General features: G+C 35.4%; 1 protein-coding gene across 1 annotated transcript in view; it reads right to left on the bottom strand.

Moving 5' to 3' along the window:
* The window catches only part of CNBD1 (cyclic nucleotide binding domain containing 1), a 437,906-nt gene that overhangs the window by 411,760 nt on the left and 499 nt on the right, over positions 1-25,647 (bottom strand). Inside the window, 1 exon segment of the mRNA XM_029222632.1 lies at positions 5,930-6,002. Coding sequence (XP_029078465.1) covers positions 5,930-6,002 — 73 coding nt within the window.

Consider the following 25,647-nt stretch of genomic DNA (forward strand, 5'->3'; position numbering starts at 1 on the left):
CTATTAAGAAATGAAAGCAAAAATCAGGGGATAATAAGTACTAAGAGTATCTGTTTCATATAGGCTGGTCACAGAATGCAGAGACCTGATGGATGTAAGGGATAAAGGAGAGTAGACATCTGAAGAAAGAGCATTCCAGATAGAAAGCACAAGTGTGAAGGCCTTGAGGCAGGACCATACTTGGTGTGATAAGAGCAGAGCATGGAGACAACTATGGCTAGAGCAAAATAAGCAAGACAGTCTTGTCTAGAAGAAGTGGTCAGAGATGCAGTAGGATGTGATCATGTATGACCTTACAGGCCACAGTGAAGTTCTTAGCTCTTACCTTGAGTGATATGGAAACCATTAGAATATTCTGAGCAAATAATGTTCTGGTGTATATTTTAACAAGATTCATCTGGCTACTGTGCCAGCTACAGACTGTAAAAGGACAAGGGATGGAGCAAGAAAACCAATCAATAGGCTACTGCAGTAATCCAGGCGAGAGCACTGGTGCTCTGGATCAGGATGGTATTAGTGGAGGTGGTAAGAAATGGTTAGATTCTGGATATATTTTGAAGGTAGAGCTATCAGGGTATCTTTCAGGTTAGATACGAGGTATAAAAGAGAAAGATAGCAGGCTCTGATGACTCCAAGATTTGGGGCTTGACCTTGAATTTGCACAGTTGCCATTTATTAAAATGTGGATACAGAAGGTTAATAGGTGAAAGGAAAAAAATCAAAATTTATGTTGTAGATTTGTAAAGTTTGAGGTGTCTGTTTGCTATCTAAGTGGATTTGACTTTATCTTTTATGTGGTGTATAGTCATTGGATAGTCTTGAGCAAAGAAATGATAGTAAAATATATTAACCTAAATGTATCAAAGAAATAACATTAGAAAACTATCAAAGCAAATGTAGGTTCCCACAATCCTCTACTCAGGTTTGATTAATTTGTTACAGTGGCTTAGAGAATTCAGGAAAACTATTTATTTAGTTATGTTTACCAGTTTATTACAAAAGGATATGATAAAGGATACAGATGGACATCCTGAAAAAAAAGATTCACAGGGTAAATTATGTGGGAATGGGTGCAGAGCTTCCATACCTTCTCCAGGCATCACTATCCCAGCACCTCCATGTCTTCACCAACTTAGAAGCTCCTTGAACCCAGTCCTTCTGGGTTTTGATAGAGGCTTCATTACATAAACATGACTGATTAAATTATTCACCCGGAGGTCAGGAGGTGGGACTGAAAGTTCCAACCCTCTAATCACATTGTTGGTTTTCCTGGCAATTTGGATCCTTAGATGGGGTCCAAAATTCACCTCATTAACATAACAAAAGATATCTTTATCACTCTCATCAGTTAGGAAATTCCAAAAGTTTTAGGAGCGCTATGCCAGAAATGGGGACAAAGACCAAACATATACTTCTTATTGTAAATCACAATGCCACAGAGGGCTATTGGCATTTTGGATGGAGCAATATGCAGGATTTTACTGCACATTGCTGTTTACAATGCCCAACCCCTACCCACTTAATGTCAGTGCTACCTCCTAGTCGTTGTGGAATCTATAAGTGGGTACACATTTCCAAATGTCCTTCAGGGGCAGTACTGCCTCAGTTAGAGGATCTTGCTCTAGACAACTGAATACAAGACTATGAACTTTAGGCAAAATAACATTAACAGGCACACCTTGAATCACAAGCCTCTAACTTGTTCACAATCTATTAAATAAAAGTAAGATTCCATCAGTGTCTGCCCACATTTTCTGCCACCACAAAAGATAACAAGTCTGTTCTTATTGACAGTGCCAACTGGTAGCTACCAATGAAAACTCTTCAAAATAAAAATTGACTTCATTCCAGACACAGCAATGTTTGTGGGACAGCTCAGTTAATTTTTTTTATGTGTACATAAACCACCTTTTTAAAGCTCTTCTTATCTCCCCTTTCTCTTCCAAACCTTATTTTCCTTAAAAATAAAAATCACCTTTTTCTTCATATATTCATGTTTATGTCAAACAATGTCCATGTCTGACAAGCCAAGTCCAGGAGCCTCCTTAAAATCATCATAACTGCTCTACTAATTTGATGTACTTTACCTTAATTGGAAGCAATGAGAGAAAAATAATTACTCAATGTTTTCATGTTTTAATTAATTACTATCATTTAAGCAATATCATTTTTCTCTTTCTGTCATAAAAGTATATAACTTAAAGATACATTTTGGGGAAAATGGGCACATTTAATCATCTATAAATTAAGGAGTTTCCATCAGATGATTTCTAAGTTGATTTCTTCTTGTACAATCCTCTAACTCTACAATATTGTGTCTATGGGAAAATGCTGAATGCTACATAATCAACTTATTAGTGAACTTTGGGCTAAAACCTATTTATGAGTTACAGACTCTGTAAGTATAAAAATATACAATCAACATAACTACCTCTGTATTTGAATATAAATGGCTACATATTGGTAATATTAATCACTAATAAAGATAGAACTTTTGCTATATCCTAGTCAAAAACCAAATTGTTTGACAAGGACCATTTTTATACAAATGTACAAATGCAAATGCATCATAACTGTGTTTGTCTTTTATACTTCCAAGTTTATAAATGTTTAAAGATTTCTGTATGAAGTTACAAAAGTACTGACCACAAAGGAAAAAGCAGTTATAAAGCTGTAGCCTCATTTTTTTTCTATTTGAAACTTAGGAGAACATAAAATTCCTTTTAAACCATATTGCTCTATTTTTTACTAAGTAAATTGAACTTTAGAACATAAGAGCTGACTGATCGAGTCATAGAGTACTTTGACAAACCAAAGAAATCTTCAAAGGATATTTAAGTTTATTTCCAAAGCATATAGTCCAGGAAGAAATTTGGAATGTCAAACCAACAGAAGCTACTGTGTTGTTTTAAAATATATGTTTTAAAAAGATTAGCTATCTAGACAATACTAAAAAAAAACTATTAATGTGTATTTTTCCTCATAATCAACACAAGTAGAAAATTCGTAATGTTTTTTAAAGCATTAAGAAGATATTTATTTCTACTGAACATCAGAACATAATTCAATTCAAAACATTGAACTCTATGCCTAAAGTCTAAGAGTAGAAAGTAATAAGATAAAACAAATCTCCTGGGACTTCCCTGGTGGTCCAGTGGTAAAGAATCCACCTTCCAATGCAGAGGACAATGGTTTGACCCCTGGTGGGGGAACTAAGATCCCACATGCTGCTGGGCAACTAAGCCCACACACCACAACTACTGAGCTGTGAACCTCAATGAGAGAGCCCACGTGCCGCACACTACAGAGCCAATGCACACTGGAGCCCGCACCACAACTAGAGAGAGAAAATCCGCACTCCACAACTAGAGAGAAGCCCACACGCCACAACGAAGGGCCTGCATGCCACAACTAAGACCCGACGCAGCCAAAAATAAAAAAGAAAATAAAATTTTAAAAAAAGAATACATTAGGAAATCATTTTTAAAATAAATAAGTAGATAAAATTAAAACAAATCTGCTCTCATGGAACATAGTCTACTAGAGATAAAAAGTCCTATACCCAAGAATTTAGGAATCCAAAGTGACATCATTTTCCCTTTGTTATTCAGTTTTTCTTTTATGTGGTTTAAAAAGAAAACCCAGAATATGCCAATCTACTGCCTTTATTCTGAGGAGAAGAAATACCAGATAGACACCAACTGACTGAGACCACACATATATGGGCAGCAGCCACGACAACATTGGGTCTTGCCTTTTGTACAAAGTGTATACATATACACATGTAAATATATATATATGTAATCCAGTGAGAAGTGCTCACATGCACCCAGATAGGGGACAGAAGCAGTTGTAACAATGGAGTGGAGCCCATGGTAGAGGTACATGGGAAGTGGTAGAGAGTAGCAGCCTCCCCTCCATCTTCCCACCCTGGGCCAAAGGAAGGACCTGGGAGGAAGGACAGTTATCCAAAGAAGATGAATATACATATGTACGTGTGTGTGTGTGTGTGTGTGTGTGTGTGTGTGTGTGTGTGTGTGTATGGTATAGTATCAAAACTAAGACTCTTCATATGTTTAATGTATAAAAAAATTTCAATCCTTGAGTCATTTAATTCTCAGCCTTTCTGTTTTTATTATGGGGTAAAGTATATTTCATTGGTCATTTTAAACATATAATACATATAGAATAAATATGGAGGAACATATTTTTCTTAAATCCCTTCTCAATTTGTTGAAATCAATTGAAAGCTTTGTAATCTGAAAGACAATTTCTATGTACACATTTCTGATAAATTGCCTAAAGAAATTTCAGGGAGGAAAAAGGACCTGAATTGCTAAGCCTTCATTAATTTGTTGTAGTTTATTTTCTCATTCTAAGTAAATACTCATTTTCACATCCAATTATGTATTTGTAATCTTATAATCTTTTTCTAAAAGAATGACCCAAAACCTATACACAGTTCCTGTAAAATGTGTCCCCTTCCAGGCCCCTGGTGTGTGCCACTGCCTCAAAAGAAAACATCCAAGAAATTCAGGGGAGTGTCTGAGAGAAGGTACAGTAAATGTGAGACTTAATAGAGGGAAGTCAGGCAGGACAACCAGACTGCCTGGACCAGATGATGGTCTGATGAGAAAACACTGCCTGGGGGGGATTCTCAAACCAGGAAGATGAAGGCTGATAAAATTTATGTAGAATGGATTATTTGGCAGACCCAGATCTAGATGATTTAATCTCTCTTATTATGATTCCCCAAGGGTGGTAAGGAGGTGGGAATCTAGAAATACAATATATTTTTTAAATGCCTGGGCTAGAAAGCAAAAGGAAAATAAGAGGAAAGAAGGTGTTCTACTCCAAAAGCCTTAACTAGCTTGTTACGTGTGAAAAAAGGGACCAGCATTTAAGTTCAACAGTTAAAAACTTGGGTGAGCTTTTTTGAATAGCAATAATAAAAATAGTTATGTAGCTCTTACCATGTGTCAGACACTGTTTACTTTACATATATTAGCTCATTTAATCATCCTAATAACTCTTTGAAATGGATATGACTATTATCTCCATTTTACTAATGAGAAAACTGAGATAAAGAGAAATTAAGTAACCAGTCCAAGACCACACAGCTGGGAAATGGCTGATCCAGGATTCAAACCAGGCAACCTGACTCCAGAGGGCATGTATTTAATTCTTTACCCTATGCTGAAAGGTGCCAAGAGTGAGGAAGGGGCAGAAGCACATAATTAAAAAAGTATTATTTAGATAAATAAAAAAAAAAGCATACCCTCTCTCTTTCTCTGAAAAAGGAGTGGAAAAGTCAATGAAGATGTAGAAATAATTTGAAGTGGTTAAGAGGATGTGACTTAAGATGAGGCAAGTTCCTCTCCTAGTGAAGAAAAGTGGGAGGGTAGATGGACACTGATGGATGGGAAAGAAACTAACTAGTTTTATAATTTCAAAAAATTCAATTTGGGAAAAGGAGTTGGCAAGAAAATAGATTTTAAAAAATTATATTTTCAAGTGTCACACATCTTAGGAACCCTGAGCTATGAACCGTGATATTTCTTAGTTCTTTGGCTCCATTATATTTCAACTAGGCATCTCCTAGGCACTGCTAAAGTACTTGTTTCACTCAGGATTTGTGTTTTCAACCATTTAAAGCTTTTTTCCCTTATGACTGTTTTTGAGTACTACAAAGAGCCCAGCTAGGGATGAGTTATGTTTGTTTCACACTAAACTGTTTCCTTAAAATATGACATATATATTCTGCCCCTTCAACCTGGAGAAATAACCTCCAGGTTTTCAAATGTTTTTATCTGTGTGGTAAATCAGGTACCTCTGAGAGTCAATAATGGTTTATTACTATACTTTATCCATGAAACAAACCTATTCATATTCATTTGAATGACAGGAAAAGAAAGGCGTGATAACTTACCTGTATTGTATTCCTCTCATGTGGCATAATGTATTCAACTGAGGATAATCAATGTTCTTAGGCATTTGCAAGCCTGCAAAATTAAAAAAAAATCAATTAAAAATGTGAGCAATTTTCGGCAATCTTATTAACCAAGTTTGTAAATACAATTTAATTGCAAACATTCATCATAGTAAAAGAATTCAGTGACTATGGAAGTGATGTATTAACAGTCTTTGTTACACAAGCAGAATTGAATAAGGTGATTAAAATGAGGAAAGAATTTAATGTCTTTCATTGATGTCAAATCTAGTCTGGAATATTATGTTTGTTTATTTGTTTAATTCCAGTAAATTCTGGTGCTAACATGTGTCATATAATGTCACTCCTCTGGGAGTAAGCCTTTCAGAATCCTTATCCTATACCTTTAGAATATGAACTGGTTCCAGAACTCCAGACATGACAATTCAAAGAAGAGTTTTCTTGAGATCTCCCTCTCCCTCTTCATCTCCTTCTCCTTCTCTGTAATACTAGTAATTTTTGTTCATTCCTATGCAGGTCCCCATCTTTGGCTAGCTCCTCTTCAGAACTCTACAGAGCACCTTCCAGTGTCTGGATTCAGTTTGCAATTCCTTCTGAAGTTCAAGTGTAAGCAAATCACACATGTTCCCTTACAAGCAGAAAGATAGTAGTCATAGCTAAAAGCAACTAACTGTGATTCCCCTTCAGTACCAGAAAGAACTGACATCCTTCAAAGGAGATGAAAAGGAAAATAGAATATTGACAACAAGCATAATTACAAAGATGGGTCTTCACATCACAGGTACTCTCCATACCCCAGGAGAATGCATGCTGTTGGAAATTTAAAATGGAAAGCAGTAATAAATACCAAGATGCACATTATTCCTTCCCTTAGTGAACAGGTACTGAGAGAATCACCGGCCTAATGCATTTCTAACCTTTTTAAGACATATTCATTGACCACATCCCAATAATGAAGAATTAGAATTTGACATGTCCAAACTTATCCATTTTAATTCCAGGTAACTGAATCATAAAATTTCAAACACTTTTTGTTTAAGTCTTTTGTGATCTAAAACTGAATCATCAATAACAAATAACCACTTTCTAAATACAAAACTGAAAATAGTAAAATATAAACAGAAAACTGGTTGTTACCACATGAATCATTACCATTTAATAAACCTGAAAATACTAATTACATGCTTTAGGTATTTTCTTACCTACCTTACTCAGTTAAGCCTTCAGTAAGAAAAAATTACCTCATTGCACTTTAGCATTATATGGAATCATTATTTTAGATGATCCAAGTTACAGCTGGATTATATAAAAAATGCTTCTAGTATAGTAATATTTCTGATATGGGATATTATAAAAAATCTTAATTATAGTAGTATTTTTTCATTTTTAAAAATTTTATTGAAGTATAGTTGATTTACAATGTTGTATTAATTTCTGCTGTACAGCAAAGTGATTGTTATACACATATATATATATACATATTCTTTTTCATATTCTTTTCCATTATGGTTTATCACAGGATACTGAATATAGTTTGCTGTGCTATACAGTAGGACATTGTTGTTTATCCATCCTATATATCACAGTTTTCATCTGCTAATCCCAAACTCACAATCCATCTGTCCTCCAATCCCTTCTCCCCTTGGCAACCACAGGTCTGTTCTCTATACCTGTGAGTCTGTTTCTATTTCATAGATAAGTTCATTTCTGTTATATTTTATATTCCACATATAAGTGCTATCATATGGTATTTTTGTTTCTGGCTTACTTCACTTAGTATGGTAATCTCTGGGTCCATCCATGTTGCTGCAAATGACATTATTTCTTTCTTTTATGACTGAGTAATATTTCATTGTGTATATATATACCACATCTTCTTTACCCATTCATCTGTCATACAGTAGTTTTTATATACATGGGTTATGAAAAGACTTCTACTAAGTATTGGTTTAGTCCATTTTCCTAACCCAGTTTAAGAAGAGGGTCAGAAATAGCCCTGGGGACTGGTGTGGACATAAAAGGGGGATGGTGGCATAGAGATTTGGGAAAAGGACAAGGTTTGAGAAATTCTGACTTTAAAAAGGGCTTTGAAAAAGTAAATATCTTCAACTTTCAGTTAAAACAAAAACATAAAAATCACAGAACAGATATTATAAGACTAAGAATTGCCAGCAAAGAATAGAAAAATTGAAAACTCACTATGCCTGAGGAAAGCTGTGGCACCTGAGGGTGCAACTTTGCACTGGGCTTGGCACAGCCAAGTAAACTCAAAACCAGAATCAGATGAATGGATAAAGAAGATGTGGCACATATATACAATGGAATATTACTCAGCCATAAAAAGAAATGAAATTGAGTTATTTGTAGTGAGGTGGATGGACTTAGAGTCTGTCATACAGAGTGAAGTAAGTCAGAAAGAGAAAAACAAATACCATATGGGAACACATGTATATGGAATCTAAAAAAAAAAATGGTCACGAAAAACCTAGGGACAGGACAGGAATAAAGACGCAGACCTACTAGAGAATGGATTTGAGGATACGGGGAGGGGGAAGGGTAAGCCATGACAAAGTGAGAGAGTGGCATGGTCATATATAAACTACCAAATGTAAAATAGATAGCTAGTGGGAAGCAGCCGCATAGCACAGGGAGATCAGATCGGTGGTTTGTGACCACCTAGAAAGGTGGAATAGGTAGGATGGGAGGGAGGGAGATGCAAGAGGGAAGAAATATGGGAACATATGTATATGTATAACTGATTCACTTTGTTATAAAGCAGAAACTAACAAACCATTATAAAATAATTATCCTCCAATAAAGATGTTAAAAAAAAAACAAAACAGAATAGTCTAGGTAGTACTCACAGCCTAGAAGGACACTATACAATTCACAAAAAAATTTCTTCACCGATCCTCATTTCCAAGAAGTGTTTGTCACAAGGATTTTTACATAAAGGCCCTTGAGCACTTGAGCAATATACTGGATCTTGTCTTTGAAGAGTTTCATTAAAAAGAAAAAAACCAAAAGATTTCACCATGAAATTGTAAAGTTGAACTTCTCTGGTGATCAAATTTAATACAGGGATAAAGCTTAAAGAGTTTAAAGAATACTAAGCTTACGTTTGTTTTCCAGTCTTTTTCTCTGCTCATGAATATGTCTTACTTGGGCTTTTGGCAGAGTAGAAGAGGCTTAACCCTATAATGGGGATAAAAATCAAGGATTTTGACCAGAGTAAGTCTGAAAGGGGATTAGAAGCTGATATAAATGGGTGGTTATAAAGAATTTTAAACTTGAAATTCATGGTAAAATTAAAAAAACAATTATCTTTATTGATATAAGGCCTACTATATATTATTGAAATAGAGAAACTAAAATCCAATGTTTTATGTGAGTGACACGATGATCTTTTGTTTACATGTGTTAATGTTTTCTCGGGGTAGATATATATTTTCATATTTGCGCAGTATGGTGAATTAAGTATGTTTGTGATAGGAGTTATAAAGATATGTTAAAACATATAAAGATATGTTTTGTGAGTGTTAAAATAAAACTAAACTACTTTTCTCCAACAAGCTTTCCCTCTTAAGAGTAGATAAATATCCCTTGCAAAATCTAAGAGGAAGCAGTAGACTAAGTGAAGACTTAACAATATTGTAAATGAATAACCACTATTTACTATGAGACTAAATTCATCTGAGTGGCTTATAGGGCAAGGTAAAAGAAGTGGACAACAGAGCCAAAGAGAAAATGTGACAACAACAGAGAGAAACTGTGGAAATTTCAGAGTATGGTAGGCTAGAAAACAGACCTCTTCAAAGTAGTTATAGCACACACTCTAATGACTAATCCAGTGACAAGTAGAACTTTGCTTAATACAGTATTCAGCGTGCAAAGAAACAGTTCAACAGCAATAGCAACAGAAACATTATCAACGAACTTTTAGTAAGAATAGCAGTTCTTATATGCAGGAGGTGAATTCTAGCATAAGACTAAAGTACAGAACAAGGAGTTGGATAGGAGTAAAAAGAAAATCTCCATCAGAGACTATAAGTGTAATTAATTCCCCCTATATACTTAGATAATTGATCTAGTTCTATGTTTTTAAATAAGTCTAAACTTGTGTAATAATAGAGAATTAAACATACCTATGCTAGTGGTTAATAATGTGTTTATTCTTTTCCCTTCAAATAATAATTTGTTTTCTAAAATCTCAAAGTTAATTCTCCTTGAAGTAACATTCAATAGACATAAGGCACCTGAAAAATCTCAATTAAATAGACCATCAAGAGGCAAAGGAATAGTGCCCAATCATGGACTTCTATGAATAAAAGCTGACACACCAACAGGGACAATTATGCAAGTGGGCTTATGTTGTCCCTGCCCCTTGTCTGAGTGGTTAAGATGTTAAAATAGACATATATTAACTGAAAAGTGAAAATAGAGGGGAATGTTATACAACAAAGTATTGAAATAGCTTCCCTTTATATCTTGATGAATGCAGTCATCTACATTCATGTTTATTTCCTCAACTCAGATTCGCTTCTCCACTCACTAAAATTTATCTTTCACGTTCATTATTCATTAAAATTTGTTTTATTAAAAATTATAGGAAATCTTGTAGATTTTAGTCCAATAACCTCTTTTCAGTCACCATTGTACTAACCTCTGTGTGACATTTGACACTGGTGAAGTTTCTACCTACGAGGCTTCTGTGACAGCATTCTCTCCTCGCTTGCTTTTTCCTTATTAGACTTCTCTACCAACTCCTGTCTTCTTTTCTTGAGCATCAATGTTGCCCACCAATCCATTCTCAGTATCCCTGTCTTCTCTTCTCAGTTTAGAACCACTTCTTGCATGACCTTATCAGCACCCACATCTCCAGCTATCACACATACACTTCGGATCCTCAAATCAAACTCTCCAGCCCAGAACTCTAACTTTCACTCCACTAATTTTCACATGAATGTCATCCAGGAAAATCAGACTCACGATAACAAAATCTTCACTTAAAATTCCTCTCATACTTCTTTCCTTCAAAATCCTGATCCTCCTCCTGAATTCTCCACCTGGGTTAAGAAAATCCCTATCACTTTCACAATTCTATCACCAACCTTGGGATCCTATTCTATTCTTTCCCCTTCAGGACCAAGGTGTTATGAAAGCCATCAATTCTGCCTCTTTTGAAATGTATCCTAAGTATCTTTCAAACATGTCCTCTCCAATCCTAATGGCAGGGCCACTGAAAAGGGCCATACTGTGTGCACACTGTGAAGAAGTGCTATTCACATGCATGCAACACGTCAGAACCTTGTTTTAGACCCTCGTTGAGTCTCATCTGTACTACTGCCATTACCTCCTGTCTAGTCTCCCTGACTCGAACCTCTTCCTTTCCAACTCATCCTTCACACTACTATCACAGTACTTTCCAAAATTCCAATAGAGATTACATAACTTTATATGGAATACAGTGCCTTTTATAATCATACCCAAGTGGAACCTCATTAAATACCACTACCATGTTCATCTCCCTTGCCCCCCCCATCTCTCAACAACACATTTTCTGTCTGCTCCATGAACATACCTTGTCCTTTTTTTTTTAAGATTTTTTTTTGATGTGGACCATTTTTAAAGTCTTTATTGATTTTATTACAATATTGCTTCTGTATTATATTTTGGTTTATTGGCCGCAAGGCAAGTGGGATCTTAGCTCCCTGACTAGGGATCGAACCCACATCCCCTGCCTTGGAAGGTGAAGTCTTAACCACTGGACTGCCAGGGAAGTCCCATACCTTGTCCTTCAATATGATATTATCTTTGGTTCTTTCTCAACTTAAAAAACATATCCATTCATTTAGATCCACCTCAAAAGTTAACCCATCTGTGACATTTAAACTTCTCTTCCCTAGAAAAAAGTAGCTGTGCTAAACCTGAAAATAGTTTCACTTAAGCAAGCATTATCTTTCTTTATGACTTTATCATTTATACCTATTTTTTTTCTATTTATCACTATCCCCTAAGTGTAGGATTCATTCCCTACTTATATATGAAACACTAGAACTTATAACTGTGCTTCAATTTAAATAAATATTATTTGTTAAATTATAATGAATAAATAAAAAGAACATGGCTCTAATATGTCAGGCAAGGATGAGTTGCATGCAAGGAAAATAAATCAAGGAAAAGTAATGAAGGCAAGAATATATGAGGAATATAAAGTTGTGTTTAAAGAATATTCACCAAAAACTCATAAAAAATAAATGAACAACAAACAAACAAAACACCCTCTGCCCCTTGCAGGCAATACTTTAATCATTTTACCACATTTCTATATGAGATTGAATATCATATCAATGTCATTTTTGACATTATACACCATGGCAAAGAGCTCACTAAGTAACAAAGTGTAAAAAGAAGAAAAAACTTTGATCTTCATTAAAATTGAGGATTAAAAATATTTCCTTCCTACAAACTCTAAAGAATATCAGCCAAATGATGTGATTTCAATAAATTTTAAAAAAGGCATTCATATGCATACTTCTCTTGTTTGAGGAAATAAGCAGAGTTCTCCAGGGAAAGGTAGGTTCCCTTAGCCCTGAGGGGTAAACCAATGAACTCTTACCTGGAATGGGAAGTTCTTGAGGCTGGACACACTAAGAGGAACCCCAAGCCCATGATATATATGGAATGTAGGGCTGCAAAAGGATCCTACCTATACTCATAGTTTTTTAAGAGTCAGGTTGTTGCGGTGGTAAAACAGAGGACAAATGTTACGTGACAATTAACACAGAAGCAGCTGATCTCAGTCATTAAAGAGAAATAGAGAAATCACTACCAAGAAACCTTTGGAATATGAATTACTAATTAGAGACATATGATTTAAGGAAGAGTACAGAACAAAGTTGATGAGAAAATATTCAAAGTTAACATATAAGAAAATTCTATCTGTCTGCTATCCCAGCTCATTTCCCACCACTATTTTTTTTTCTAGCAAGTAAACTGCTTTAAAAAAATAACCACTGTTCAATAATCCTGGCACCTAGGCATAACATACTCTTAGGGAAAGCATGAAAAACAATTAACTTATCAAACAAAAATCAAATAATACACATCAGAAGATGTAGTATGGCAGGAAATGAGAAGAAAGGCCACACACACATACACACACATACACATGATGAAAGAAAAATGAAGATCTATAAGGCATTAAATAGAAATAAGTTACAAATGAACAGGTTATATTCAGGAAAAAAGAGAAAAATAATTATGACAGAACCCACATTAGAAATAACAAAAATGACAATAGAGATGTAAGAAAATATAGTCACAGAACACTGAGGTAAACATAAATAAATAGAGAAAAGAACAGGAGAAAGTGATAAATGAAGATAGAAAGGCGACACTACATGTGAAAATTGTTCCTGAATAAGAAAATAGTAATAATAGCACAGGACAAAATATGCTCAAACATATTACACAAGAACACTTTTCTCATATAAAGACCTGAGTCTGAAGAACTAAATATAATACCATGACCCAGAAAGGGAAAGAGAAATCATAGTACATGATTTATAAGGAGACTAGATCTTTTAGATGTACTAGATTCGTAGCTAAATGTCACTTTTTCAAAGATAAACTATTATTTTAACACCCAGGCAAAAGAGGAAGTCTCCTATAAGAGTGAAAACTCAATTTGGCCTTAGTCTTCTCCACAGAACAGTCCTGGCAAACAGTAAGATAATCTCAGGGGGAAAAAAAATGTGACTCATGAGTTTTATTCTCCAATAAATATAAAGGTAACAAATAAATATAAGACCTCAGAGAATATAAAGTACCATGAGCTCTCTGAAAAATACAATTTGATAACAATACAACTAAGGCTTAAGTAATATGGACTATACTAATAAACAGTAGGTAAATTCTGTAAACCTTAACACAAACAATAAATTCTTCATAGATTCTAGTGACAATAGTGTAAATAATAATGAGTAACAAATTGGAAGTTTCAACAGAGAATTGGAAGTATAAAATATAGTTGTATAGATTCCCTCACACAGCAAATAATTAATAGCTACAGGTTAAAGAATATTTTAAAATAATGTATGTTGAATAATAATATGTGAAGGTATGAATGAAATTAGCCAGACTTAGATTTTATTATTCAGATTAGACATTAATAATCAAATTAAGATGTGCAGAGACAAAGTTTTCTCATTTCATACTAGATTGTGAATATCCATTGTCTAAAGTTGTTACATCAAGAAAGGTTTAGGTATGGAGACTTACTATTAAATATTTTTGTATTCCAAATTATATGGCCTTAAAATTTATAAATGAAAAATCTCAGCAGTTGTAAATTAACTGTACTTCAATTTTAAAAATTGTTAGAAAAAAAAAGAGCAAATTGGAAAAAAAAAAAACCTCAGGAGACAAAATAACTTCCACAGTATCTTCCCTTCCTTTTTACCCCAAAATTAAGTAGAAAATGAATCACTGAGTATATAAATATTCCACATAATTAGTGAGATATATTAATCATATATCAAATCTATTCTTAAATCAAACAGCATATCAAAACTGAAATTATAAAATATCAAGAAAGTAAGAACAGTGACTGCTTTCATGAACCAATGGAATATAATTAGTCTTTCTCTGGGGAAAGTACATTCCCCAAAATATTTATATTACAAGAAAGGAGAAAGAATGAAGCATTCAATGCAAGAAGTTAGGAAAAGAAAATTAAAATAAATAAGAGAAATAAAAGAGAGAAAATGGAAAAGTAGAAATTAATGAACTTATAAAACAAGAAAAACTGTAGAAGAGTAAACAAATTCAAGAGCTGGTTCTTTGAAGGGAAAAAAACTACTGGCTTATCTAAACAAGGAAAAAATATCATAAGTACTCAATGTCAGAAATACAACTGGGAAGTAATCAATGGTAAATATCATTATATAGGTAATAAAAGTATTTTTCACAACTATGTGCCAAACTAATTAAAATTCTGATTAAAAATGAATGACTTTTCAGGAAAATGCGTATTACCTAAATTGACCCTAGAAGGGAGGGAAAACCTAAATAAATAAATTGTCTTGAAAAAAGTGGAAAATAATCTCACAGTAGTTTCTCTCTTTTTCTCTCTCACACACACACACACCCCACACACAAACACACACACACCCCACACACAAAAACAGACACACACACGCAAATGTACGTAACCAAGGTGTTATCACGGGTGAATTCCATCAAATCCTTATAGGAGAAATAATTCTAATGCTAGTTAAATGTTTCAGAACACAGAGAAGAAAAGCTTCCAAATCTTTTTGATGAAGCAAGTAAAACAATGATACCCAAATGTTACGACAGTGGGTAAAAGAAAACCAGAGACTGATCTCGTGCATAAATAAAAATAAATATTATAATTTTATAGTGCCCAGAAACATATTAACACAGTAATACCACACAAAAAAGTAAGATTTATCCTAGTAATTCCAAGAAATTTCAATTACAAAGTATAACCATATAACTTACCACAAGTCAACATTTTAAAAATCATAATCTCCAGATACAGAAGTATTCAGTAAAATTCAATATTATTTTTAAATAATTTAAGTAGAAAAAAGTTTCTTAATTTGATGAATATATCAAAACAAAAGACAGCATCATGTTTAATGTTGAAACACTAGAAGCAATAGCATAAATTCAGGAAGAGCTTACAAATACCACTAGTGCTACACATGTCTGGAAGTACCAAGCAACACAATTTTTTTTTTTTTTTTGTGGTACGCAGGCTTCTCACTGTTATGTCCTCTCCCGTTGAGGGGCACAGGCTCCGGACGCGCAGGCCCAGCGGCCATGGCTCACGGGCCTAGCCGCTCCGCGGCATGTGGGATCTTCCCGGACCGGGTATGAACCCATGTCCCCTGCATTGGCAGGCGGACTCTCAACCACTGCGCCACCAGGGAAGCCCCAAGCAACACAATTTGATAAAAGAAATACACAAGTTATAAAAATTAGAAAAAAAGAGACAAAAAAAGATCACTGATCACAGATCACCATAACAAATACAATAGTAATAATTAAAAGGTTTGAAATACTGTGAGAATTACTAAAATGTGACACAGAGATGGGAACTGATCAAATGCTATTGGGAAAATGGTGCCAATAGACTTACTTGACACAAGGCTGCCACAAACTTTTATTTTGTAAAAAATACAATACCTACAATGTGTAATAAAACAAGGTATGCCTGCCTGTTAAAAAAAAACAGAAAGAAAAGGAGAGAAACAAAAATAATTGATAGTATTGTAATTATATAAGTAGAAAACAGAATTGCATAGACTGAAAATCCATTAAGGTATTGACTGAAGTGGTTGATAATGGAAGTAACCAAATATTCAATAGCTTGCCCGTTTCCCTGAAGAAATGAGTTGCAAAAGCATTGAGGGTAGTAGAGGAAGGTAGGCATCAATGCCAGCTGTAGGTTTGGGGAGAATGGTAGGGTTTCCCAGTGGACAAGACCAGGATGTGGTGGGCATCCACATGTGGGGTGGGCCTGTGCAGAATATCAGAGGCCAAGAGGGGTAAGGAGAGCAAAGGTGGGAGGGGGACAGGATATGCCAGTGTTGAGTGTAGGACCCTTAGTGGGGATGGGGTGGCAGTAGTATGAAAGATTGGCTACACACAGTGGAACTGATCAAATGTATTTAGGTTAATAGGAGCAAGGTTTCTTACTTGAGAGAAGAGAGTTACAAATACAGAAAGCCAAAATGACTGTAGTGTTGCATTGGACTTGAATGAATTGGTGTAAACTCATGGCTTTCACAGATATAAATTGATATGCAAACAACATAAATGTACATTTTTATTCCTTAGATCTGTCCACTGAGAGGGCCTGGGGGCAGCGACACTCTAACATCAATGAGCACACATAGCAGCCAGAGCTTGATTTTTAAGTCTAATTCTGCATTAAAATAAACTAGGGCTCTTTGGGAAAAGAGCTGGTCGGCAGGATCAAGTAGGGAAAAGTACAAGATGAGCCTGAAAAATCTTACTGCTCCAGAAAGCAAGGAAATGCTTAAACCACCTTGAAGGTACTCCCAGTGGCCAGACTGAACAATTAAACAATTTGGGCATCAAAATATATAATGATAGTAATTAATTAAAACCCTTTGAATAAACTAGGAAATCATAATTTTACATTGATTGATTAAATATTTCATGAGAAAAGGGGTATTTATATATTTTCAAAATACCTTTTCACAAAATACTTATTAATTACAAAAGGGGGAAAACCAAATTTATAGCAGAGAAGCTCTCTGGGTACCACCTTAGTCAACTGATTAAAGTGAAATTATGTGCCACCTGGTAAGACGGAAGGAGAACACAGAATCACTTCTATGACATTCCTGCCAAAGATTTCTAACTTGAAACTAATCATAAGGAAATATCAGACAAACCAAACTAAAGCATATTCTTCTAAATAATAGTTTGTAACTCCCAGCATCAAGGTCATGAAAGTCAAGGAAAACTTAAAAACTGTTCCAGACTAAAGGAGATTGAAGAGATAAGACGATGAAATGCAACATGAGATTTTGAATTGGATCCTTTTACTTAAGAACATTATCAGAACAATTGGCTACATTTAAACGGGGTCTAAGGATTAGATTACAGTAATTTATATGTGTTAAATTCCTGATTTTGATGAATGTATTGTGATTATGTAATAAGAGAATGTCCTTGTTTTTAAGAAATGCATACCAAAATATTTAAGGATGATGGAGTGTCAAATGGCTCTGGAAAAATATATTTCTTTTTATTGAATTTACAACATTTCTGTAAAATTGTGGTTTCAAATTCTTTATTTTTAAAAATTCAATAGCTCTCTCATGTGATGACTTTTACAGTTAGAAAATATAATGAGAAAAATATCTTCATAGTAGTAAGGAAAAAATGTAAAATGCCCAGGAATAAATTTTCTTGAGTGTCATAAAAAGGACACTTGCGTAACTTGGAAGTAGAAAGGTTGAATAAAGATACCAGTTCCTGAGTAGGAGGACTCAATATCACAAGGATGTCAATTCGTCATAAGTTAATTTTTGTTTGTTTGTTTGTTTTTGTTTTTGTTCTGCGGTACGCGGGCCTCTCACTGTTGTGGCCTCTCCCGTTGCGGAGCACAGGCTCCGGACGCGCAGGCTCAGCGGCCATGGCTCACGGGCCCAGCTGCTCCGCGGCATGTGGGATCTTCCCGGACCGGGGCACGAACCCGTGTCCCCTGCATCGGCAGGCAGACTCTCAACCACTGCGCCACCAGGGAAGCCCTTCATAAGTTAATTTTAAATTTTACACATTTTCCAATTAAAATACCAAAATGTTTACTTGCTGAAGAAGCCCAAATAGTCCTAAAGTTCACACAGAAAAATAAAAATGGGAGAACAGCCAGAAAAAGTCTTTTAAAAAAGAGTAATCAGTAAAGGTTAATCTTACCAGATATTGAAATATAATGCTTCAAAATTATAACAGTTTAACATGAATGCATATATAGACAAGAGATTAGTGGAAAAAGTAAATAATATATTCCAGAAATAGATCCAGAATGCATACAAAAATTTAGCTTTTAATAAAAACTGGTATTTCAAATTAGCAGGAAAAAAAGAATTACTCAAAAAATGGTGTTAGAACAGTTGGTTGGTCAGTCTATTCTAAAGTAAATGTATTCAAAATAAATTCCAGATGCACCAAATATTTAATAAGCTTAATACTGAAAAGTAAAATTATATAAATACTAAGAGAAAGCATGGAGGAATTATGTTTAAATCTTGGCATGGAAAAATGGCATTCTAAGCAAGAATCAATAACAGAGGACAAAAACTACACAAACGTTCTAAAACCTTTGTAGGACACAAAAATCATAAAGACAAAACAAAAGTGCAAACTGAGAAGAATATTTGTAAAGTATATGCCATGCCAAAAGGCTAATTTCTTTTATAAACAAAGGTTTTGTTTTGTTTTTTTTTTTAAATAAAAGAAAAAATAGGGCTTACCTGGTGGCGCAGTGGTTGAGAGTCCGCCTGCCTATGCAGGGGACACGGGTTTGTGCCCCGGTCCGGGAAGATCCCACATGCCGCGGAGAGGCTGGGCCCGTGAGCCATGGCCACTGAGCCTGCGCGTCCGGAGCCTGTGCTCCGCAACGCGAGAGGCCACAACAGTGAGAAGCTCGCTTACCGCAAAAAAAAAAAAAAAAGAAAAAAGAAATAGTGAATAGTCAAGGGACATAAACAGGCTGTTCACATAGATACAAATGGCCACAAATATATGAAAAGATTCTAAACTTCACTCTTTAAGAAAAGTGAACTTAAAGAGCAATTAAAACTGTTTGCAATTCATTTATTGGCAAAACGTGTGTCTTATAGTACATGATATTAGCATAAATGTTGTAAAATAGAAGTTCGTATACACTGATGGTAGAACTAGAAATTAGTACAAACTCTGTGGAAGACAATTTGTCAGTAGTTATCAAATTAAAATGCACACATTCTTTGTCCTTGGAGTTCTGTTGAAACACTTGCTTACCAACTTAAAATGATACACACAGAATGTTTATTTGATTTAAACAGCAAAACTTGCTAGAAACCAATTCCCACCATATTAGTTAGGATCCAGTAGCCAGGAAACAGAAACCGTATTAGTATTTTTAATGGAAAAAAATTGATACAAAGAACTGTTAGGTGTTAGAAAACTGAAAAGAAAAAAGGGAACACCAAATATCGTGCAGAAAGCATCTACCACCCCTATTTCAGCTGATGAAGCAAAGGAAAGAGGTTTAATTACCAAAACTTAGAAGCTTGGAGAAATGGCCCTACAAAGCTGAGACACATCCCTCTGAGGACAGAACATAGTAGCTGGCACTGAATTTTTGAGGGGGTGCAATGGGGCTATTTCTGAGAATATTGGTAAAACTGCAAATGGAATAAACTGCTGCTGCTGGAACAAAGAGCCATGGCTTGGATGAAAAAGAAACATTACTGGAGAGACACTCACAAGAAGCAAACCAGAAACGGCAATCGAAAGAATGAACACTTTCCTTAACTTTCCTCCTGCCTTTCAATCCCTCTCTAACACCTGCTATTGACAGAGCTTAATAGGAAGCTCCCTGGCTTCCTGGGAAAAACTGGTTTTCAGAGTCCCAGCCCCAACCTCATGAAGCAGAATATAAAAGGGTGGACTTGAAGATGAGACACAATAATTTAAACATCCATTAGTAGCATTTTGGTGTACTCAAGCAATGAAATATAATGTAACCACTAAAATAAATATATATACATATATAAACATGAATATGCATGGAAAATTTCAATAAAAATATTTTTATGATAGTTACTTCTGAGGATAAGATCAGGAGTATGAGTTGGGAGGAAGACTCACTCAAATTTTAATATTTTCTTGTGCCTGAGGCATATGCTATTTATGTAATAATTTGTAAAAGAGAACTATTCACCAAAACTCCCATAAATTGTGAGACTTGTTCATTTTTCTGTCAATTTACTAAACACTTGTATGCTAGGCATTGGAGAAACAAATGTGAGGGATAACCACTTATTTCTAGATATTCATCTAATTAGAATCATAGCCCTAAGGCACAAGTGTATGAGGTTTCTAAGTGAAGTTAAAGGTGTTAAGGATAGAAAGGGTGTAGAGAAATTGCTAAGGGAGTTCAGAGATATGGAAGAGATTACTTCATACTGGAGGGCAGTGGTCTCCAACCTTTTTTGGCACCAGGGACCGGTTTCGTGGTAGACAAGTTTTCCACTGACCAGGGTGGCAGGGTTGCAGGGGGTCAGATGGTTCAGGTGTTAATGCGAGCAATGGGGAGCAGCAGATGAAGCTCCCCTCGCTTGCTCACCTGCTGCTCACCTCCTGCTGTGTGTCCCAGTTCCTAACAGGCCTTGGAATGATAGGAACAAATAGAGCAAGATAGAAGGGAACCCCAGAGGAAACATGAGCTAAGACAGGAGAGTATGGTGAAGAGTAGAATGGTGTAATTCAAGGAGTAACTTTCCCCTTAGCATGAGAACTCTCCAGCTCTATTTTCGGGAGACCAGATAGAGGGTGTTAACCAGATTGCTAGGGAACATTGCTTATGATAACAATGATGCCTGATTGATGAGTTGTACCTGGACTAGAACAAACTAGTGATGATCTGCAAGTACCTGAGCCACAGAAATGGGCTTCCCTGAGTACAGTGATTATTGTAACTGAGAAGCTCTATGCCTATGGAATTTTTATAGGCCATGGTTATAAACATTGGCTCCTGCAGGTATGAATTTTAAGCCAAGGCTATTTATCACCTGCCCTTTGTGACTCTCATTACCTTGAACCTGAACCACCACCTGGGGTGGGGGGGGCAAAGAGGACTGTGGGCTACTGCCTAGGCAGCTGTGAGAACTGCTGCCACAAAAGGGAAACACCTGATCCTGCCCTCTGGAAGACTGTGATTCTATCCTATATCCTTCTGAGCACAGGGGCCAAATATGGTCATGTGAATGTTTACTTGGACCGAGAAAGCCCTCTTGTCCCCCTGAGCAGTGATGCAGATGGGTTTAAAGAACATCAATCAAAACATTTTAGCTACAGTGGAGAGTTCAATCAATAGCAGTGTAAAGTCTAGGACATGAAAGACAGATTTTAGCCAAATTATGAAAAGTTTAAATGCCAGACTGAGGGAAATGGATTGTAATCTAAGTTTTGGAGGCAAGTAAGACCCTGATATCTTTTGAGCAGAGAATTAATATGATCAAATTCATTTTTTAATCGTCATATCAGAAAGGAAATCTGGTCCACAATATATGTTGGAAGGAAGGTGATAGAGGATCCAGATGGCTGAGGGATTGCTAACAGAGGACTGATGCAGGAGGTACTTCTGAGACTGACTACTGAGAACAGAACAGCAGCCTGACACTGAGGAGTGACCTGGTGTGACCTCTAGTGGAGAGAACTGATTTGCAATGCATTGCAATTACTTCAAGGTTTCCTGCCTGAATACCCCAGTCATGATTAAGCTCAAGTTTAAGTTAACATAACAATTTCTAAAGGCCATTCAAGATCTTCTAACAGAAAGTACGAGCACACGGAGATAGTTATAACGGTGGTAAGAAAAAAAGTAGAAACAGTGCTTTTTCAATAAAATATTCATCTTTTCTCCTTTGGGATTTAAAAAAAGATAAAAGTGATTTTTACACTGAAAAATAGAAAAAATAATTTTCAAATATTTCCTTTCCTAAATTATCTGATGGTATTTTCCATAGGGACTATTATTGATTACACAAACACAGAGACATACACAAACATTCAACCACTTTTTTTATCTTTTATTCCTTCTTGGAATACCCATTCTCATCTCTTTCAACTGTTTTTCAGCCTTGCTTTCTTTATACATTACAAAGTCTGCTTCTTCACTGACAAGCCCCCCCTTTTTCTTATTTTTACTCCTGAATGGTGTAAAACTTTAAAATGCAGCAATATTCACCTTTCCAGATAAATATATATCTTGAAACTCCTTTAATCTTTAGCTGCTAAAGAACTGAAAACTCTCAAATTACAGGAAATACCTGTGAAGTTTTAGGAATGATGACACCATTATTTCAGGTTTTCTGTAAATGTATGCCCATAACGTGAAAGAAAAGAACAAAGGAAAATATTCACTTAGGAGTAGTATCTTGTTTCTAAATTCCTTCAAGTGTCTCTGGTCTTCTCTTGAAAGCTTTTCTTTCTTCTTCTTCTTCTACAGCCTCACATGTTGGAAGAAGCAAAATGTACCTACAAATATCTTGTGAACTTGAAAGCCTTTTTTTACTGGGAAAACAAACAAACAAAAAACCCTTTGGTTAAAGCACAGAAATTCTTTCTACCAGATAAACCAGTAGGCAAAATGTAAAGCACATTTTTGAAATTGTCCTTTCTTAGAAAGATAAGCCTAATAAGCATTAATAAAATAAAGGTATAGCTTATTAACCCCAAAAATGTATCTAACTGGACCACACTCCTAATCGTAGTATGAAATGGTTTCCTCCAGCCAAATGCTAAAATGCGGCTCCCTGTCTCCTTAAAAAGAATTTTTAAGACATCTTTCTTCCTTTTGTCTCTTCAGGAAATCAACTTCTAATAATAATGGGTCAAGCATGTCCCTAGACCAGATGCTATTTCATGTAGGTGGTAAAACTACTGCAGGTTTTGTTAACTGTAAGGTTTTTAAAACAATTCTCATCCAGAGTAAAAAGTGGCATGAGTCTTTTGCTTTTGAGAACAATCACCTCTTTCCTAGCATAAGCATGCTGTGAAGAATCCAGAGACACGAGTCAAAGAGATTATAGAAGGAGAAGACTTGGAAGTTTCAAAGAAAATATTTGTAAGTGACTCAAGAAGCTTAACTGCTTGGAGTGCTTTTGAGTCTGAACTTCAGAGTTAAGCAGACAGCACGGGGGGGGGGGGGTGGGTGTTGAAGATGAGGATACATTCTCTTCCTTAAATCTAAAGTGTCAAAGTAGTGAAAATGGCAAAATTCAACAAATGCACAACCATCATTTAACTAGTAAACTATGCAGGGGATTTCAGGGTAGTGGACAAGGAGGAAACCAGCATGCTGCTGACACTCTGGTTTGTTGTTTTCATGAGTAGAGAAAATTCATTACATGGATGATACTATGAAGAGTCTCTATCACTTGACAACTATGTGAACTTTAGCATGAAACTTAAGCCTCACTACGCCTAACTGTAAAATAGACCATGTGTTAGTTTTCTATTGCCACTGTAAAAATTACCACCAACCTACTGGCTTAAAGACAACACAACATTATTATCTTACAGTTCTGTAAGTCAGAAGTCTGAAATAGGTCTCACTGAGCTAAAATCAAGCTGTCAGCAGGACTGTATTCCTTCTGGAAGTTCTTGGGGAGAATCCATTTCTTTGCCATTTCCAGCTTCTAGGGGCCGCCTGAATTCCTTGGATCATGGCCCCCTTCCATCTTCAAAGCGAGTAATGGCCAGTCAAGCCTTTCTCATCCTGCATCTGACTCATAAATGTTTCCTCCTTCCACCCAGAAGGACTCTTGTTATTACAGTGGGACCAGCAGATAATCCAGAAGGCTCTCCCATCTCAAGGTCAGCTGTTTAGCAGCCCCAATTCCATCTTCCATTCCTCTTCATTCCACTTGCCAAGAAGCATAGCATCTTCACAGGTTCAGGGGATTAGGACATGCACATCATTGAGGACCATTGTTCTGCCTACAACAGAGCTCATAGGTTCATTGCGGGAAATAAATGAAATAACAAAACATGCAAAATGCTCACACACTGCTTATAGAAAGCCCTCAATAAACATTATTCACATATAAAATTTATAGAGAAGATAGGCATGACTCACTAAATGTAACCTGGCTAAGTGCATTCAAAGTAAACCAGAATGTATATAATGCCTAGATTTTCCTTAAGGTCCTTAACTGAGCCTTCCTATTTATGTCCATTATATTTTGAATCACTCCCTTTTATATCTCCTTTATAATTCAGGTTCAGTCGTATTATGGATTGAAAGCATTCTCACATACGCTTTCCTGAGGTCATTGTTTCAGCAGTGATGATCGAGTTCGCCAAGGGAAATTGCCGACTTGCTAGAGTTAGCAAAAAGACACAGTTACTGAGCAAGCAGGACACGTCTCCAAAGAGAAGTCACACATAGAACATCAAGCAGGAACCTCTAAAGGGAAAATTGGGAGCTCCACTGCTTTCCATTATGCTCTATTCAGTTCTGAGACTTAAACTGCTGCTGATTTTTCATCTTTTAATCACATCACACAAGCTAAGTGTCCTTGGGAGACACTACAGAGGGCAGCACATATCTCATCCCATTGATTCTAAATTAATTTGATCTTTTAACTCCTAGGTACTGCACTTCCTAGGCTGCTAAAAAAGAAATCGTCTTAGGGTGACTTTTTTTCTGCACAGTAGAAACTGTGGTTTTTGGCAAAATTACATTTAATATTTATTTCAACTTGTATTGAAATATAACTTTGGCTATATACAAGAAATTTTTCATAACAATAATAAAAACATATAAAATAACATGTGTAGGAATAAATTTGATTTAACATAAGGACTTTGTCTAATGCTGTTCAAGACATAAGTATAGCATTACCCATTTCAAAGCGTATCAACTCCTGCCTGTGGCAACTTTTTCCCTGGAGACTATGATCATTAATTTAAAAATATGTATACATAAAAGAGTCTACTCTCACAGGAAGATAAAAGAATAGATGGCTTAGCTTTTTCAGATCAATACCAGAAATCTACCCAATGAATATTAAAATAATGAGGTAAATGCTTTATTGAAGTTGAAAGAGTCACAATTATTACCACTGGTATCTGAAAGATTTTTAAAATATCAACTATCACTAGGACTATTACATATTATTAGTGACCAAATAATAGATCTATGAATTTGATGGGTATGAAGAAAAGTCTTGAGAAAAATATTCTGGGTTAGGCTGACTATATAAAATAAGAAAATACTGTAAATTGTATAAACTTGAAAATATTTATATTTATAATTCTTATGATATCATAAATCAAAAACTACAAAATTAAAATAAAATGAGAATAAATTTCAAAACAGGGATAATGGGAATTATCTCTTATTTTTCTTAAAAAAT

The sequence above is a fragment of the Monodon monoceros genome, unplaced genomic scaffold (genome assembly GCF_005190385.1).
Source record: "Monodon monoceros isolate NGI ecotype Baffin Bay Population unplaced genomic scaffold, NGI_Narwhal_1 Super_Scaffold_14, whole genome shotgun sequence".
NCBI classification, from domain to species: domain Eukaryota; kingdom Metazoa; phylum Chordata; class Mammalia; order Artiodactyla; family Monodontidae; genus Monodon; species Monodon monoceros.